The sequence below is a fragment of the Aquarana catesbeiana genome, linkage group LG02, assembly GCF_042186555.1.
Source record: "Aquarana catesbeiana isolate 2022-GZ linkage group LG02, ASM4218655v1, whole genome shotgun sequence".
NCBI classification, from domain to species: domain Eukaryota; kingdom Metazoa; phylum Chordata; class Amphibia; order Anura; family Ranidae; genus Aquarana; species Aquarana catesbeiana.
The window spans coordinates 579,920,809-579,936,235 of NC_133325.1; the positions used below are offsets into that span (position 1 = coordinate 579,920,809).

Consider the following 15,427-nt stretch of genomic DNA (forward strand, 5'->3'; position numbering starts at 1 on the left):
CTCTCATTAGAGTAGTGACATTGTAAAACTCTGGGGGGGGGGGGGGTGATCAGGGGTTTTTGTTGTTGTTGTTGGTCATTGGAAATAGCGATCAGATGATACGCTGGCTCACAGTAGCCCAGTATTGAGCACTGTGATACACTGTGTCCAGTGGTCACAGCAATCACGGGGTTAGGGTGTGCCAGTGCACATGTGCTAAGTGACGTACCAGTACTTTAATTCAACTCGGAACCACTAAAGACCTATACAGCTGTAGCTCCAGGCGCCGCAGTGTAGATAGACTCAAAGCAACGTTTGGTTGTTAGGTAACATTAAGGCCTCATGCACACAGGATGTAGAAAATACTGCTTTTATGGGAGTTTGACTAAATGTGCCTCTATGTTAGCCTATGAGGCCATGCACACATAGGCATTTACAGGCATATCAGAAGAGGACCGTTTAAAGGCTTAAAAAAAAACAAGCACTTGCACAATCAGGAGAGGAGCATTAGGGCAGAAAAACGCTGAACGTGTGTAAACGTGCCTAAACCCTTTGCACATTTAGCACTTGAGTGTTCATTTACTCCAAGGGCCATTATAAATTAATATTCTGGCCGGTGGAATGAATGGGTGTCCAAACGCCTGACGTGCCTAAACGCATTTCCAAGACGCAACTTTTTAAGCTGCTTTCATCTTAGGTGCATGAGGTCTTACCCAATAAACTTTTTGTACGAGTGGTGAATCCTTTCACCTTGCTACAAAGGTATGGAAAGTAACTTATGTTGGGGCTGCATGGCAAAACCATTAAGGGGCCACCTTAATGGGACTGTGCTTTGGTTTTACAGAAATTTTATAGAGGTCCTCAAAAGGTATATCCTTTCAGAGTAAACATATTTTACAAATGCTGTTGTTACATACACTATATTACCAAAAGTATTGTGACGCTTGCTTTTACACACACATGAACTTTAATAGCGTCTTAGTCTGTAGGGTTCAATATTGCATTGGCCCACCCTTTGCGGGTATAACAGCTTCAACGCTTCTGGGAAGGCTGTACACAAGATTTAGTAGTGTGTCTATGGGAATGTTTGACCATTCTTCCAGAAGTACATTTGTGAGGTCAGACACTGATGGTGGACGAGAAGGCCTGGCTCGTGTAAAGGCAGGCATCCAAGTACTTTTGGTAATTTACTGTATATAACTATGTAGCCAGACAGTGCTGGGCCTTATACCGGTTGCATAGTTTGCTATGTCTATAGTCACATCTCAGGGTATGATGGCTTATGTAAACAAAGGAATCAAAGTTACTACATGGCACACAGTACGAGACTTTTCTAATATTTGTATATGGCTGTGTAGTTTGTAAATCAACACCATGAGCCTGTTTCTGCAGAACAGAAAGTATAGCTCAGTGATGGCGAACCTTGGCACTCCAGATGTTTTGGAACTAAATTTCCCATGATGCTCAACTACACTGAGGCGTGCATGAGCATCATGGGAAATGTTTTGGAACTACATTTCCCATGATGCTCATGCACTCTTCAGTGTAGCTGAGCATCATGGGAAATTTAGTTCCAAAACATCTGGGGTGCCAAGATTTGCCATCACTGGTATAGCTCATTAGGTATCCATCCTGTTTTTTTTTCTATTGACTCACAGTCTTTGGAGCTTTTATATGTATTTGGTGGGTTTATTTTGAAAATGAAAGCCTGCAAATATATTTAGGCATTTTCCCCCACATAGCATAGACCTTTCTCTGCGGTCTAGGCCTCTTGGTTTAGTATTCTAGCCCGAGTGCTTTCACACTGGAGCGGTGCGCTGGTAGGACGCCAAAAAAAGTCCTGCAAGCCGCATCTCTGATGCGCTATCAACATTGGAAAAAGTTCTGGACAGCCGCACTCCAAAAAAGTTTTTGCTTTTTATTCAAAACATATCATCAAAAATACATTCCACAGCAGAGCGGACAAGAGAGTTTACGCGTTTCACATTACAAACAGTGCTTAATCATAGCACTACAAACAGTGCTTAATCTTTGAGGCGCTGTAGGAGCGGTGTATACACCGCTCCTACAGCGCCCCTGCCCATTGAAATTAATGGGCAGAGCCGCCGAAGTGCCGGCCAAGCGCTGCTGCAGCGGCGCTTTTAACCCTTTTTCAGCCGTTAGCGGGAGGTTAAAAGCGCCTCGCTAGCACCCGAAAAGGGCCACAAAAACAACAGTAAGATGATGCGCTTTACCACTGACGCCCCCAACGCCCCAGTGTGAAAGTAGCTTTAGTGTGCATTGACACATAGGCTTTTTATGGAGTTGCATTTAGGAGCTTTGGCAAAAAAAAAGCCAAAAGCTCCAAATATCAAGTTTAGGAGCTGTAGTGTACATGAATCTTCACAGAGCCCTAAATCTCAACATCGAGTCTGTCTGGGATTACATGAAGAGACAGAAGGATTTGAGGCCACTTCCATCCACAGAAGATCTGTTCTGTAGTTAGTTCTTTAAGATGTTTGGAACAATCTACCTGCCAAGTTCCTAAGAATTGGTGCTGTTTTAAAGAAAAAAGTGGTCATGCCAAATATTCATTTGATTTGGATTTCTCTTCTGTTCATTTTCTTAAAGGGGTTGTAAAGCTTTCTGTTTTTCCACCTTAATGCATCCTATGCATTAAGGTGAAAAAACACCTTGCACTCTCCCCCCCCCAGCCCCCGTTTTACTTACCTGAGTCCCGAATCTCCATGGGCGCGATCCCGCGTTGCTTTCCCCCAGCATTTGTGGGCTTTTCATTGGATGATTGATAGCAGCACAGCCATTGGCTCCCGCTGCTGTCAATCAAATCAATGACGCGGCGTGCCGGGGCCAAGTGATACAGTCGGCAGCTATGGCCGCCCACTGTATCACGCGGGAGCGCGCCTGCAAGCTAACCCCCTTGGGAGAGCACTTCCTAGAGGGGGTTAGCTCTTGCGGGGACAGCTGCCGAGGGACCCCAGAAGATGAGGATTGGGGCCAATGAACTGTACAGTGGAGGTAAATATGATATGTTTGTTATTAAAAAATAAAATAAACCTCTACAACCCCTTTAATTGATAAAATAAACTCTTAACACTTTTATTTCTGAAAGCATTCCTAATTTACAGCATTTGCTCACACCTGCCTAAAACTTTTGCACAGTAGTGTATGTATATATATATATATATATATATATATATATATATATATACAGTAAAACCTTGGTTTGAGAGTAACTTGGTTTGAGAGCGTTTTGCAAGACAGGCAAAATGTTTTAATACATTTTGCCTTGATATACAAGCGATGGCTTGATATAAGAGTAACATCATGTCACAACTGAGTATAAAAAAGAAGAGAGAAGTCTCTAAGTGTAGCAATATGGTTACATTTAATGAAGGTACAACATTTAGCAACTTATTGCTACACTTAGAGGTGTCTTTCTTTTTTTATACCCTGTAAAAAATGTTTTGATATACAAGTGCTTTGGATTACATGTATATTTCTGGAACAAATTATGCTCGCAAACCAAGGTTTTACTGTATATATATATATATACATATTTTTTTTTTTTCCCTGCATTCACACCTGAGCAAAGTATATTCCTGGGGAGTCTGAAGTGTTTTTTGAGCAATTTACAAGCTTTTTGCAACTGTTTTTGCACTTGTATTAGGTATTGGCCATTTGTTTCCTGGGCTGGCCAAAGGGGGGAGGGAAAGCACTAAAGGTGTTTTTCAGGTGTCAAAATGCGCATTTACAGGAACTCCCAAGACTATGGGGCCGAAAAGACTTGATTATGCTAGGGTGTCGTGCAAACAAGTGACTGAGCATTGAAATGTGAACAGGCACGTTACAAACAATGAGATTTTGCATGCTGAGCATAGTCAGGCGTAGGGAATCACACAGCAAAATGCTTAGGTGTGAATGGGGGCTTACTGAGATTAATTAAATAAATGATTGGAGTGCTGCTGTTGTCAGTCAGCAAAGCTAAAATAAAACAAAATGATTTTTGCAAGGCCAAATATGCATTACCAAATGACACTATCTGAGAAAAAGCTGATTTTTAAAGCCTTGTCCACATAGGGAAGTATCAATGCATACCCTGTGCAAGGGCTGTGTTTACTTGCCCAGGGATGTACCGGTAGTCCTATTGATTCCAACTGAGATGCAGTGGTTGTACGGACACAGCCGCTGCTCTCAATATGACATCTGTGTGGCTGTATGTCCCTGAATGCAGACCACGTGAGTTTGGGGACATACACCCATACATACCTTCATATTGGGAGCAACGGTCGTGTCCGTACAGCCACTGTATGCCAATTGACATAAATGGGCCTACTCCCACAGGGATTCAGGGATCACCTGCTCATCCCTGTGTGGGTAAATAGGGTATGTATTGAAATGCCCCGTGTGAAGGAGGTCTAACATCAAATACAGCTTTAGGGCATTCCCCATACCTGTAAAGTTAAAGAGGAAGTAAACTCTGATATATATATTTTTTTTCCCCTGCAAAGTAAAGGCATAATGTGCTAGTATGCAATCATACAAGAGCATTATGTGACACATACCTGCAAACTAAGCCAGCATCCATCTTCCTTCTGGGCCGCCCGACTCTGGCTGTGTGACTGGCCGGCACTGACTTCTGAAGAAACGGCACGACGGCCGTCCCTTCAGAGCGCATGCGTCGATGACATCATCGGCACAGTATACGGTAAATATCTCCTAAACAGTGCATGTTTAGGAGATATTTACAGTACCTATGGGTAAGCCTTATTCTATGCTTACCTGTAGGTAAAAATAATACAGGAAGGTTTACAACCATTTTAACCACTTACCAACCGGCCCATAGCCGAATGACGGCTGCAGGGCGGTTGGATAACTCTGGGAGGACGTACTATGACGTCCTCCCAGAATTCCCCTCTCGCGCGCCCCCTGGGGCGCGCACCCGAACACATCCTTGACCGCCGGGTCCAGAAGACCCGGCGCATCACAGATCCCGGTAAATGGCCGCTAATCGCGGCCGTTTACCATGTGATCGCGCCGTCAAATGACGGCGCGATCACATGTAAACAGACCGGCGTCATCTGATGACGCCGGTTCCTCTCCTCCCCTCCTGTGTACCGATCGGTACACTGTGAGCGGAGGGGGGGATGGATGGATGTCTGCAGCGCTGTGGGCTGGATGTGTAGTGCCCACAGCGCTGCACAGAGACATCCAGCCATCCATCCATCCATGCTCAGCCATCCCTCACTACTATGCAATGCTGTGCAATACTCTGCAATACCCCCACAATACTCTGCAATGCTGTGCAATACTTTGCAATGCTGTGCAATACTCTGCAATGCCCCCACAATACTCTGCAATGCTGTGCAATACTCTGCAATACCCCCACAATACTCTGCAATGCTGTGCAATACTTTGCAATGCTGTGCAATACTCTGCAATGCCCCCACAATACTCTGCAATGCTGTGCAATACTCTGCAATGCCCCCACAATACTCTGCAATGCTGTGCAATACTCTGCAATGCTGTGCAATACTCTGCAATGCTGTGCAATACTCTGCAATACCCCCACAATACTCTGCAATGCTGTGCAATACTCTGCAATACCCCCACAATACTCTGCAATGCTGTGCAATACTCTGCAATACCCCCACAATACACTGCAATGCTGTGCAATACTCTGCAATGCCCCCACAATACTCTGCAATGCCCCCACAATACTCTGCAATGCCCCCACAATACTCTGCAATGCCCCCGCCATACTCTGCAATGCCCCGCCATACTCTGCCATGCCCCCGCCATACTCTGCCATGCCCCGCCATACTCTGCCATGCCCCCGCCATACTCTGCCATGCCCCCGCCATACTCTGCCATACCCCGCCATACTCCGCAATACCCCGCCATACTCCGCAATACCCCGCCATACTCTGCCATACCCTGCCATACCCCGCCATACCCCGCCATACTCCGCCATACCCCGCCATACCCCACCATACCCCGCCATACTCCGCAATACCCCGCCATACCCTGCCATGCTGAGCCATGCTCAGCTGTACTCGCCCTCTGTATGTGGCCAGGCTGTGGAAGTCTCACACATGTGGTATCGCCGTACTCAGGAGGAGCAGGAGAATCTATTTTGGGGTGTCATTTTTGGTATGTACATGTTATGTGGTAGAAATATTGTATAAATGGGCAACTTTGTGTTAAAAAAGAAAAAAAGCGTTTTAACCACTTCCCGCCCGCCGGCCGTCATACAACGTCCTTGACTTTGTGCGGGGATATCTGAATGATGGTTGCAGCTACAGGCATCATTCAGATATCAGCTTTTTCAGCCGGCGATTCCCTACACCATGAGAATGATCATAGCAGCTGTTCCACTGCTTGATCGTTCTTACGGGAGGCGAGAGGGTATGTCCCCCCTCCCGCGCGTCTACCGACTCACCGCTACGATCGAAGCCAGGATCGTTTTTTTTTTTTTTTATTTCAGGCTTCCCAGTCTAGAGGTGAGATGTGGGGTCTTATTGACCCCATATCTCACTGTAAAGAGGACCTGTCATGCCATATTCCTATTACAAGGATGTTTATATTCCTTGTAATAGGAATAAAAGTGGTCAAAAATTTATTTTTTTGGAAAAAAGCATCAAACTAAAATAAATAAAGTAAAATGAACAATAAAAAAAAAAAAAATTTTTAAAGCGCCCCTGTCCCTGTGTGCTCGCATGCAGAAGCGAACGCATACGTAAGTCCCGCCCACATATGAAAACGGTGTTCAAACCACACATGTGAGGTATCGCTGCGATCGGTAGAGCGAGAGCAATAATTTTGGCCCTAGACCTCCTCTGTAACTCAAAACATGTAACCAGTAAAAAATTTTAAAGCGTCGCCTATGGGGATTTTTGAGTAGCAAAGTTTGGCGCCATTCCACAAGCGCGTGCAATTTTGAAAGGTGACATGTTGGGTATCTATTTACTCGGCATAACTTCATCTTTCACATTATGCAAAAACATTAGGCTAACTTTACTGTTTTGGTTTTTGTAAAGCACAAAACAGTTTTTTTTCCAAAAAAAACGCGTTAAAAAAATTGCTGCGCAAATACCGTGAGAGATAAAAAGTTGCAACAACCGCCATTGTATTCTCTAGGGTCTTTGCTAAAAAAACATATATAATGTTTTGGGGTTCTATGTAATTTTCTAGCTAATAAATGATGATTTTTACATGTAGGAGAGAAATGTCAGAATTGGCCTGGGTGCTCCAGAACGCCTGAAGGTGCTCCCCTGCATGTTGGGCCTCTGTATGTGGCCACGCTGTGTAAAAGTCTCACACATGTGGTATCGCTGTACTCGGGAGTAATAGCAGAATGTGTTTTGGGGTGTAATTTGTGGTATGCATATGCAGTGTGTGAGAAATAACCTGCTAATATGACAATTTTGTGGGCAAAAAAAAAAAGTAAAAAAAAACCTTGATTTTGCAAAGAATTGTGGGAAAAAATGACAACTTCAAAAAACTCACCATGCATCTTTCTAAATACCTTGGAATGTCTTCTTTCCAAAAAGGGGTCATTTGGGGGGTATTTGTACTTTTCTGGAATGTTAGGGTCTCAAGAAATTAGATAGGCCGTCAGTACTTCAGGTGTGATCAATTTTCAGATATTCGCACCATAGCTTTTGGACTCTATAACTTTCACAAAGACCAAATAATATCCACCGATTTGGGTTAATTTTACCAAAGATATGTAGCGGTATAAATTTTGGCCAAAATATATGAAGAAAAATTACTAATTTGCAAAATATTATAACAGAAATGAAGAAAAATGTATTTTTTTACAGATTTTTCGGTCTTTTTTCTTTTACGGCGCAAAAAATAAAGAACCCAGCGGTGATTAAATACCACCAAAAGAAAGCTCCATTTGTGTGAAAAAAAGGACAAAAATTTCATATAGATACAGTGTTGCATGACTGAGTTATTGTCATTCAAAATGTGAGAGCACCAAAAGCTGAAAATTGGTCTGGTTAGGAAGGGGGTTTAAGTGCCCAGTTGTCAAGTGGTTAAGTTGGCCATAGATGGTGCACACCTCAGTGGGTTCACCAGGGACCAACCGAGATTTGATCCATCTAAGGCACAGGTGTCAAACTGTCGGCCCTCCAGCTGTTGCGGAACTATAAGTCCCATGAGGCATGGCAGGGATGACAGTTACAAGCATCACTACCACAGGCAGAGGCATGATGGGACTTGTAGTTCCGCAACAGCTGGTGGGCCGCCATTTTGACACCCCTGATCTAAGGGCAGGCTAATTGTACCCAAGTCGATCCATCGGTTGCTTTCTAGCCTGCGATTATTGCCAGAGGCTATAGCTGCTAGCAATAATCGTGTTTTCCTGGCAGGACAGCTCCCCACCAGGAAAACAAAATAGCTTTGCGGGAGGGATTACCACATTAATACTGACTGTGTTGATGGGGGAATCAAGCCATTTTCTTTCCTGCAACCCGTGGTTATAGGAAAGAAAATCGCATAACCTATGGCCTGCCTTAAGCCGGCCATAGGTGGAGCGATTTTCTTTCCATGATTAATTGCAGGAAAGAAAATCGCTCAATGTGTTGATGTGGGAATCCTTCCTGCAGAGTGTTCTCCCAATGGGGGGGGGGGACACAGTAATTACTGCTAGTGGCTAGAATAGCCGCTAGCAATAATCGCATGTAAAATCTGACAGACGAGCCGGTACCCAAGTTGATGGATCGACTTGAGTACAATTAGCCTGCCCGTACATGGTTCAAATCTTGGCCGGTCCCTGCTGAACCAGCTGAGATTCAAACCGTCTATGGCCGGCTTTAAAGGTTTTATATGTTTTCAATGTCAAGGCTATATGAAAGTCACCTTCATGTTTTGTTTTTTTTTTTTGAGCCATGGATGGGTCAAAATTCAGATGGTTCCACAGTTCACCCATGATTGAAGGAAAGAAAACTGCATAATGTATGGTCTGCCTAATTGTCAAAGGTGCCCATCCTCCCATGCCTAGTGTTGCCACCTCATCCCTTTAAACCCGAATACATAGTAATTACACAGGTTCTGAGGATAATTTAATGCTGATAAGGCACCAAGTGAGTTTAATTACTACCTTAATCAGCCAGGGAACCTGTGTAATTAATATGTCACTTGACAAAAGCATGCCTAGCAGCCCAACAAAGGGCCACAATTGACCACCAAAACCCCCATCAATACAATTTGCCAATTTTATGGTGTGAGCTAATGAAATTTTGGATAATTCACTCAGTACTACTAAAGCGATTACCCTGATTAGAAAACGGTTTGACAACTATTGTTTCCTTCTCCTGTGCCAGGTGAAATCACACCTCTCCCCCACCTTTTTTCTTCCTCCTATGACCTGAGCGGATCCGTTTAGAGCTAAACCCAGGCCATATTATCTTTGCACATGTGCCCTTGTCTGATGTCTACGACCAGCTGGAAGCTCTCTATTTTATAGAGAGAACAATAGTTCTTTATGCTACCCCACTACGCTCTCCACCCATCTCACACTTCTGCTGCACGCTACCAACCCCCCCCCCCCCCCCCAAAAAAAAAACATGATGATGGGGGGGGGGGGGGGAGATAATACATAACATAACAACCGTCTGCAGAAAGCTGGATACTGCATGGTAACAAAAACAGTATGAATACCTACACCCATGGTTCAGTGTAAAGTTCCTAAAGCCACTGAGCATTGCAGCACTGTCTCAAATCACATGTAAATGAATGTAAAGCTACTTTCTATTTCATTTAGCCTCTGTTTCATATGTTTGCTCCATTTTGTGCCCCCTAAACACGGTGTATAAGCTTAGTGCATTGTCTGTAACAGGAAGCACAACTAGCAGCACTCTCTGTGCAAAAATGGAGGCTGTATAGGTTGTGGTGCTTTCTATGTAGAGCCTCCAGCAGCCATGTCGGGCTCAGCTCGCTCCCTATGCGAAGGGCCCATACCACACACGCTGCGAGCGCTCCATCCGCACACACTGCAGTCTATGGACACCATTTCTACACGTGCAGCTCCAACAGGCAGGAGCCGGGGCTGACGAGATAATACCGGCCATAGAAAACAACACTAACTAGCAGAGCACTGCGCGCACTATTTTTTTTTTAACTCATGTCGGCTGCACCGAATGCTTATAGATATATATATTTTTTTTATTTCTGGAAGGGGATATCACTGCGGCAGCCGTTCGACGTACGTATCCGCATTTCTTATTCAACAAGTACGTTATGCGCTTTATTCGGCGTCAGGTAGACTCGGTAATGGTGGTTTTCGCCACCATGGGCACCCTTCACTACAAGAAAAAAAAATCCCCGAGAGGGCACATAAACACACACACCTTCTTTCCCTGTCAGGCTGCACTGCGCGCCCTTTCTCTACCTCACTCCCCCCTCTCTCGCCCACGCAGGCTCTTCTTCCTGTTGGCGCGCACCCTGGCCCCTCCCATCTCCCGCCCAGACTGACCAGCCCACGTGTGACGGCGCAGCCAATCAGCGCCGGCACAGGGCGCAATCCGGATTTGACCGGTCGTATTCCGGACCGGGTATAAAAGAGGCGAGCACAGCCGGCGCTTGTTTCATTCGCTCGAAATAGCGGCCAGAAGTCTTTGAAGTTCTTGCTCCCACTCGTTGCCGTCCGAACTCATAATGCCCAAACGAAAGGTAAGCCTATGCACGGGGACGTAGGAAAGTCGCGTAAAGGGAATTTGCAGCCGCCACCATAATGGCGGAGATGTGTGGGGTGGTGGTGAAGGGTTGGCGTGTGTGAGGCAGAGATTGTTATTTGTAAAGGGAATTTTGTATTAATATTTAATACGGTGTCCGTTATTGTGTATGTGGTACCGTGCGTTAATTAACTGTCCGTTTAAACTGTGTAACGCGGGAAAGAGTGAGGAGGGGCGGGGCTTCCGCCAAAACAAGGAGCGCGAACACGAAAGGGGGCGGGGCCTGGTACTCCTTACGGCTTTTCTTGTCAGGGTGGGGTGATCGGGTGTTGCCTGGGGGGGTGTGATAATAATGTGTCTTCATTATGGCAATGGTGGATAGCGTTGCTTGGAAAGGCGGCTTAATTTTGCCGAAGACACGAGCTGTGCTTTCATGGTTGCAGCGCATATTTAGCTCGCAGTCAATGATCAACTTCAAAATGTAGCCTTAGCGGGTAACATTGACACGCTTTGTTCGTCCTCAGATCTTTATTAAAGTCAAGTTTCATGTTCTGTAAACAATGCCAGGAGGTGATGATTTATGATCACGTGATACCCCTCCCCCCAGCCTTGTAGTCACTATTTTTTTTTTTTTTTTTTTCCCATCGGGAATGCCAGGCTAGTAATATATGCAAGTGGATATTCTTAACCAGAATATCTAGATTGTCTTGTGTGCCCTGCTCTGAGGACACTGGGAATGGAGTGCTGCTCTCTCAGGGTCCGTCACTGCTGTGCTGCACTGAGTGGCCATTTTCTAGTATTGTTACATGACCTCTTTGGATAGAAAGTGTTCAGCAGGGCTCAGCCTTATCCAGCGTACTTGTTTTAATCCGGTCCTCAAGATAAACTGCCTTCTCCATAGATTTCTCATCCCCATAACACAAAACAAGGATTTTATTTATATTTTTGGTTTTAAGGCATTACCTTATTTTTGTATGTTCACGTGTAAAGGAAATATACAGTCATCTATGACTTCAAGGTGCATATAAAGCTAGTGGGAGTCACTATTTTACTCCTGCTTGCTGTTATTGCCTCTAGTAGAAATCCTATTTCATTGCTTACCACACATACCTTATTTATTGACTATGGTTTTGATCATTTACAAGACTTTGATGTGCTGCAATGTCTTTTAAAGCTGTAAAAGCATTTATTAGCTACAAATGGGATGGGCACAAACCTAGCAGTGAATATGCAGTCTACTAAATTGTTCTACATAGGACAATCTTTTAATTTGGTTCTGTTAGTGAGCTCTCACACTGGAAGCTTAAAATCCTCATTTGTATACTAAATGGTTGTCTTGTTTTACAGGCTGACGGAGACTCAAAGGTTGAAAAGTCCAAATCAAAGGATGAGGTAAGTTATTGAGCCTTAGTCCACCTTTTGTAGAAATTATAATCATGCTTGGGTTTTAATTGATTTTTTTTTTTTGCTTGTAGCCACAAAGGAGATCTGCACGGCTATCTTCTGTAAGTATCTAAAACCTTTTGACTATTTAAACTGGTGTTACACAAAGGCAAAGTGCATGCTAAAACAGGGCTTGGAGCCCCATATGCATGCAGAAACTTTAGCACGTGGTTCACTTTCTCCCTCCCCTTTTTGTATCTTTACAGAAACCAGCCCCACCTAAACAAGAGCCAAAAGCCAAGAAGGCAGCTCCTCCAAAGGCAAGTATAGAATGCTGCCAGAGACTTGTTTGTGATCAGTTATGAGGGTTTTCCCCCTCCAGTGTTTTTTTTTTTTTTTTTTTTTTTTGTTTCACAAGCTTAGAACTTTGTTTTAGGGAAAAGAGTTTGTGAAATTGCTCGACGCTGCTGATTACATTTGTGATTTTGGAAAGCAAGTATACATGTTATAACTAGTTTATTTTTAGTAGAAAATATTTAACATTAAAATGGAGTCAAATTCTGGTGGTTAAGTAGTTCTGGCACTGTGCCTGCAAAAAGTATTCGATGCTTGATGGCTCTTGGGTAGAACAATATCGGGAATCATTCAACCCAGAATGGCATGCCACATTTTTGTGTTAGTGCAGCATTCAGGTCCTGCCCGGCCTTTGACATCAAGTAAAACAAAGACCCTTAGAATAAGTCAGGCCCCTAGCCTCTTACCACTTGTGCAAATATTGGGAATTTGTCCTAATGTCCCTCCCACACTATGCTTTCACTGTCATGTATAAATGGGTAGTGGGGCCCCCATCATAAAGGCCAGAGCTCAAAAGCAGATAGTCAACAACTGAAACTGCCAATCTTGGGACAGGTCAACCCTGTAACTTTAAGTGTAGATATTTACTTTTTGCCTAATCCAGTAATGGTGATTTACAGGGGTCCTGGAGTTGAATCATAGCCCAAACCTGGACATTTGCTGTGTTTTTTCTTTTCTTTTTAAACAGCTGGCCCTGCTTTAGCTGAAAATTGTTCACCCAACTTTGATATTTTTAAGTTGGGTGAGGGGCAGCCAACAGCTACACACTGAGCAAATGTCAGGTGGGGAACAATTCAAAACTCATGCAGTGTATGGGCAGGTTTATTTTAGTACAAATTGACATTTGCATTTAATGTCCAGTTTTCCTGTATATGAAGCGGTCTGTACTCCATTGTCCACATTTCTTCCATCGTGACTGGTAAATAGTAAACCATAAAGTGAAGTTTTGGCCCACATGACAATTTTGGGATTGGATAATGGCGGCTTTGGTAAAATGTTTGTTTCCTTGCCAGCTGTTTGGTTATTTTAAATGGCAAAAGATTATTGGATTCAAGACATAACCTTTTTTTTCTCTCCTTGCAGAAAGCTGACAAAGCTCCCAAAGGCAAGAAAGGAAAGGGAGACTCCGGAAAAGATGCCACCAATGCTGCAGAGAACGGAGAAGCAAAGTCTGACCAGGTTGGTATTGTATAATTGTGCTCCCTTTCCATGTTTTGGAAGTATTGAAACTAATGATTCATTTTTTTTTTTTTTTTTTTTTACAGGCACAGAAAGCAGAGGCATCCGCTGATGCCAAGTGAACTGTGTGAATTTTGATAATTGTGTACTTCTGGTGACTGTACAGTTTGAAATACTATTTTTTATCAAGTTTTATAACGATGCAGAACTTTGTTTTACTTTTATTTTAAGCTGTGTTTGGCAAATGCTTTGTGGGTTTTAATGGGCAGGGTGTGACGTGACGGTGTGATCTTCACTCATTTAACAGCTACATTGAGCCCCTGTGTTTTTACTCCCTCCATTAAATTGGCATAATTTACTTTACGGTTTCCTCTATTCTGTGGGAAAATAGGCAGCTATTCAAGCCTTTACCGTGCCCCGGGTCCTTGGTTTGAAGAAGATGGTAAAGCCAAAGTACACAGGTGCCTGTCTGAGGCAGTCTCCATCCTCCTAAATGTGAAGTATCTATCCTGTTACTGATAAATGTTAATGGTTTTTATAGTAATGTATTCTCGGGGCTGGGAAGTGAAGTATATCATGCTTTAGTGTCCTGCCTGATTTGCAACGCCTATAATGACATTTTAAATAAATTTCGGAGTTTGCTCATTAAAAATCTGAGTCTTCTATTACAATGTGATTTTTTTTTTTTGCATTTAATGTCATTTATTTTGCATAGGCAAAATATGGAGGTACAGTTAAAGAAAAGGTAAAGTCCCATGCATATATTGAACCTTATAGGTACTGTAAATATCTCCCAAATGTGCACTGTCTAGGACAGGGATATGCAATTAGTTGACATCCAGCTGTTGCAGAACTAAAAGTCCCATGCGGCATAGCAAGACTCTTGACAGCCGCGACCATGAGACAGAGGCATGGTGGGACTTGTAGTTTTGTAACAGCTGGAGGTCTGCTAATTGCATATCTCTGGTCTATTTATTGTATAGGCATGTGCTCCTGAAGGAACAGCCAGCAGTGCTGTTTCTTCAGAAGCCTTACTGTGACTGGTGGATCCTGTGCACATGCGTAGGAGTGCCATCACATGACTGGCCAGTCACACAGCCAGAGTCTACGGACCCGGAAGGAAGATGGATACAGGCTTCGTTTACAGGTAAGTTTAACATAAGTTGCTAGTATGTGATGCATACTAGCACATTATGCCTTTACTTTTGCAGGTCAGAAAAAAGGGACTTTCTTTTAAACTGGCCTCCAGGTAGATAGAACATAAATTGTAGCTCTGTAAATTTGAAGCTGAACTTGAGCAAAAATGAGACGCATGCAGTTTTTTAAATATGGTTTGTAGCAAGATATATACAAATAAACCACCCCTGAATCTTACTCCACTGCGCCAAAGACCAGTGCAAAGCTGTGTAAATAAATAAAAAATGGGTGTACAGTGAAAAAAAGCTGCCACTTAAATACATAAATTGATCAGAATCCCAAAACTATACCTCTCACATGTGTACAGCTAGAGATAGCGGTGCTGATATAAATGGTGTAAAATAATGGGCCAGAGCAGCATAATGCCTATGACCCTCTACTTATACATAAAAGTGTAATGAAAAAAAATTCTTTAACACCCAGTGAAAAGTGTCACTATAAATAATAAATTACAAGAAATTACTGCTGAGCTTGATCATTCGTTTTTCAATCTTGTGTGAAAAATCTTCTACTCTTCCACCACACCACCGTGATGGTGACACCTCTCTCTGAAGAGCGCACTCACCAGATTGTATAGCCTCCCACTCGTGTTTGGCAAAACAGCAATTGAACCACACCTAGGTTGCATGTGATGAACCGTGAATCCAATCAAG

At 43.5% G+C, this 15,427-nt stretch overlaps 1 protein-coding gene across 2 annotated transcripts; it reads left to right on the forward strand.

Annotated features, from left to right (window-relative positions):
• Positions 1 to 10,453: 10,453 nt before the first annotated feature.
• HMGN2 (high mobility group nucleosomal binding domain 2) lies at positions 10,454 to 14,229 on the forward strand. 2 transcript variants are annotated; one of them, XM_073616148.1, is made up of 6 exons: positions 10,454 to 10,659; positions 12,009 to 12,053; positions 12,137 to 12,166; positions 12,311 to 12,364; positions 13,482 to 13,577; positions 13,664 to 14,229. In XM_073616148.1, exons 1-6 carry the CDS (start codon positions 10,645 to 10,647, stop codon positions 13,697 to 13,699), a joined length of 276 nt encoding a protein of 91 aa, XP_073472249.1. In that variant the 5' UTR covers positions 10,454 to 10,644; the 3' UTR covers positions 13,700 to 14,229. The 2 variants fall into 2 exon arrangements, 1 of the variants encoding a protein (XP_073472249.1); XR_012241728.1 differs by lacking the exon at positions 10,454 to 10,659 and adding an exon at positions 10,679 to 10,974 and having other exon boundaries at positions 12,311 to 13,577.
• Positions 14,230 to 15,427: the final 1,198 nt, after the last annotated feature.

Excerpts from the sequence above, each read along its gene's own strand:
- HMGN2 (XM_073616148.1), top strand. Across the intron at positions 12,054-12,136 it reads AGTCCAAATCAAAGGATGAG|CCACAAAGGAGATCTGCACG; the intron begins GTAAGTTATTGA and ends TTTTGCTTGTAG. Across the intron at positions 12,365-13,481 it reads AGAAGGCAGCTCCTCCAAAG|AAAGCTGACAAAGCTCCCAA; the intron begins GCAAGTATAGAA and ends CTCTCCTTGCAG.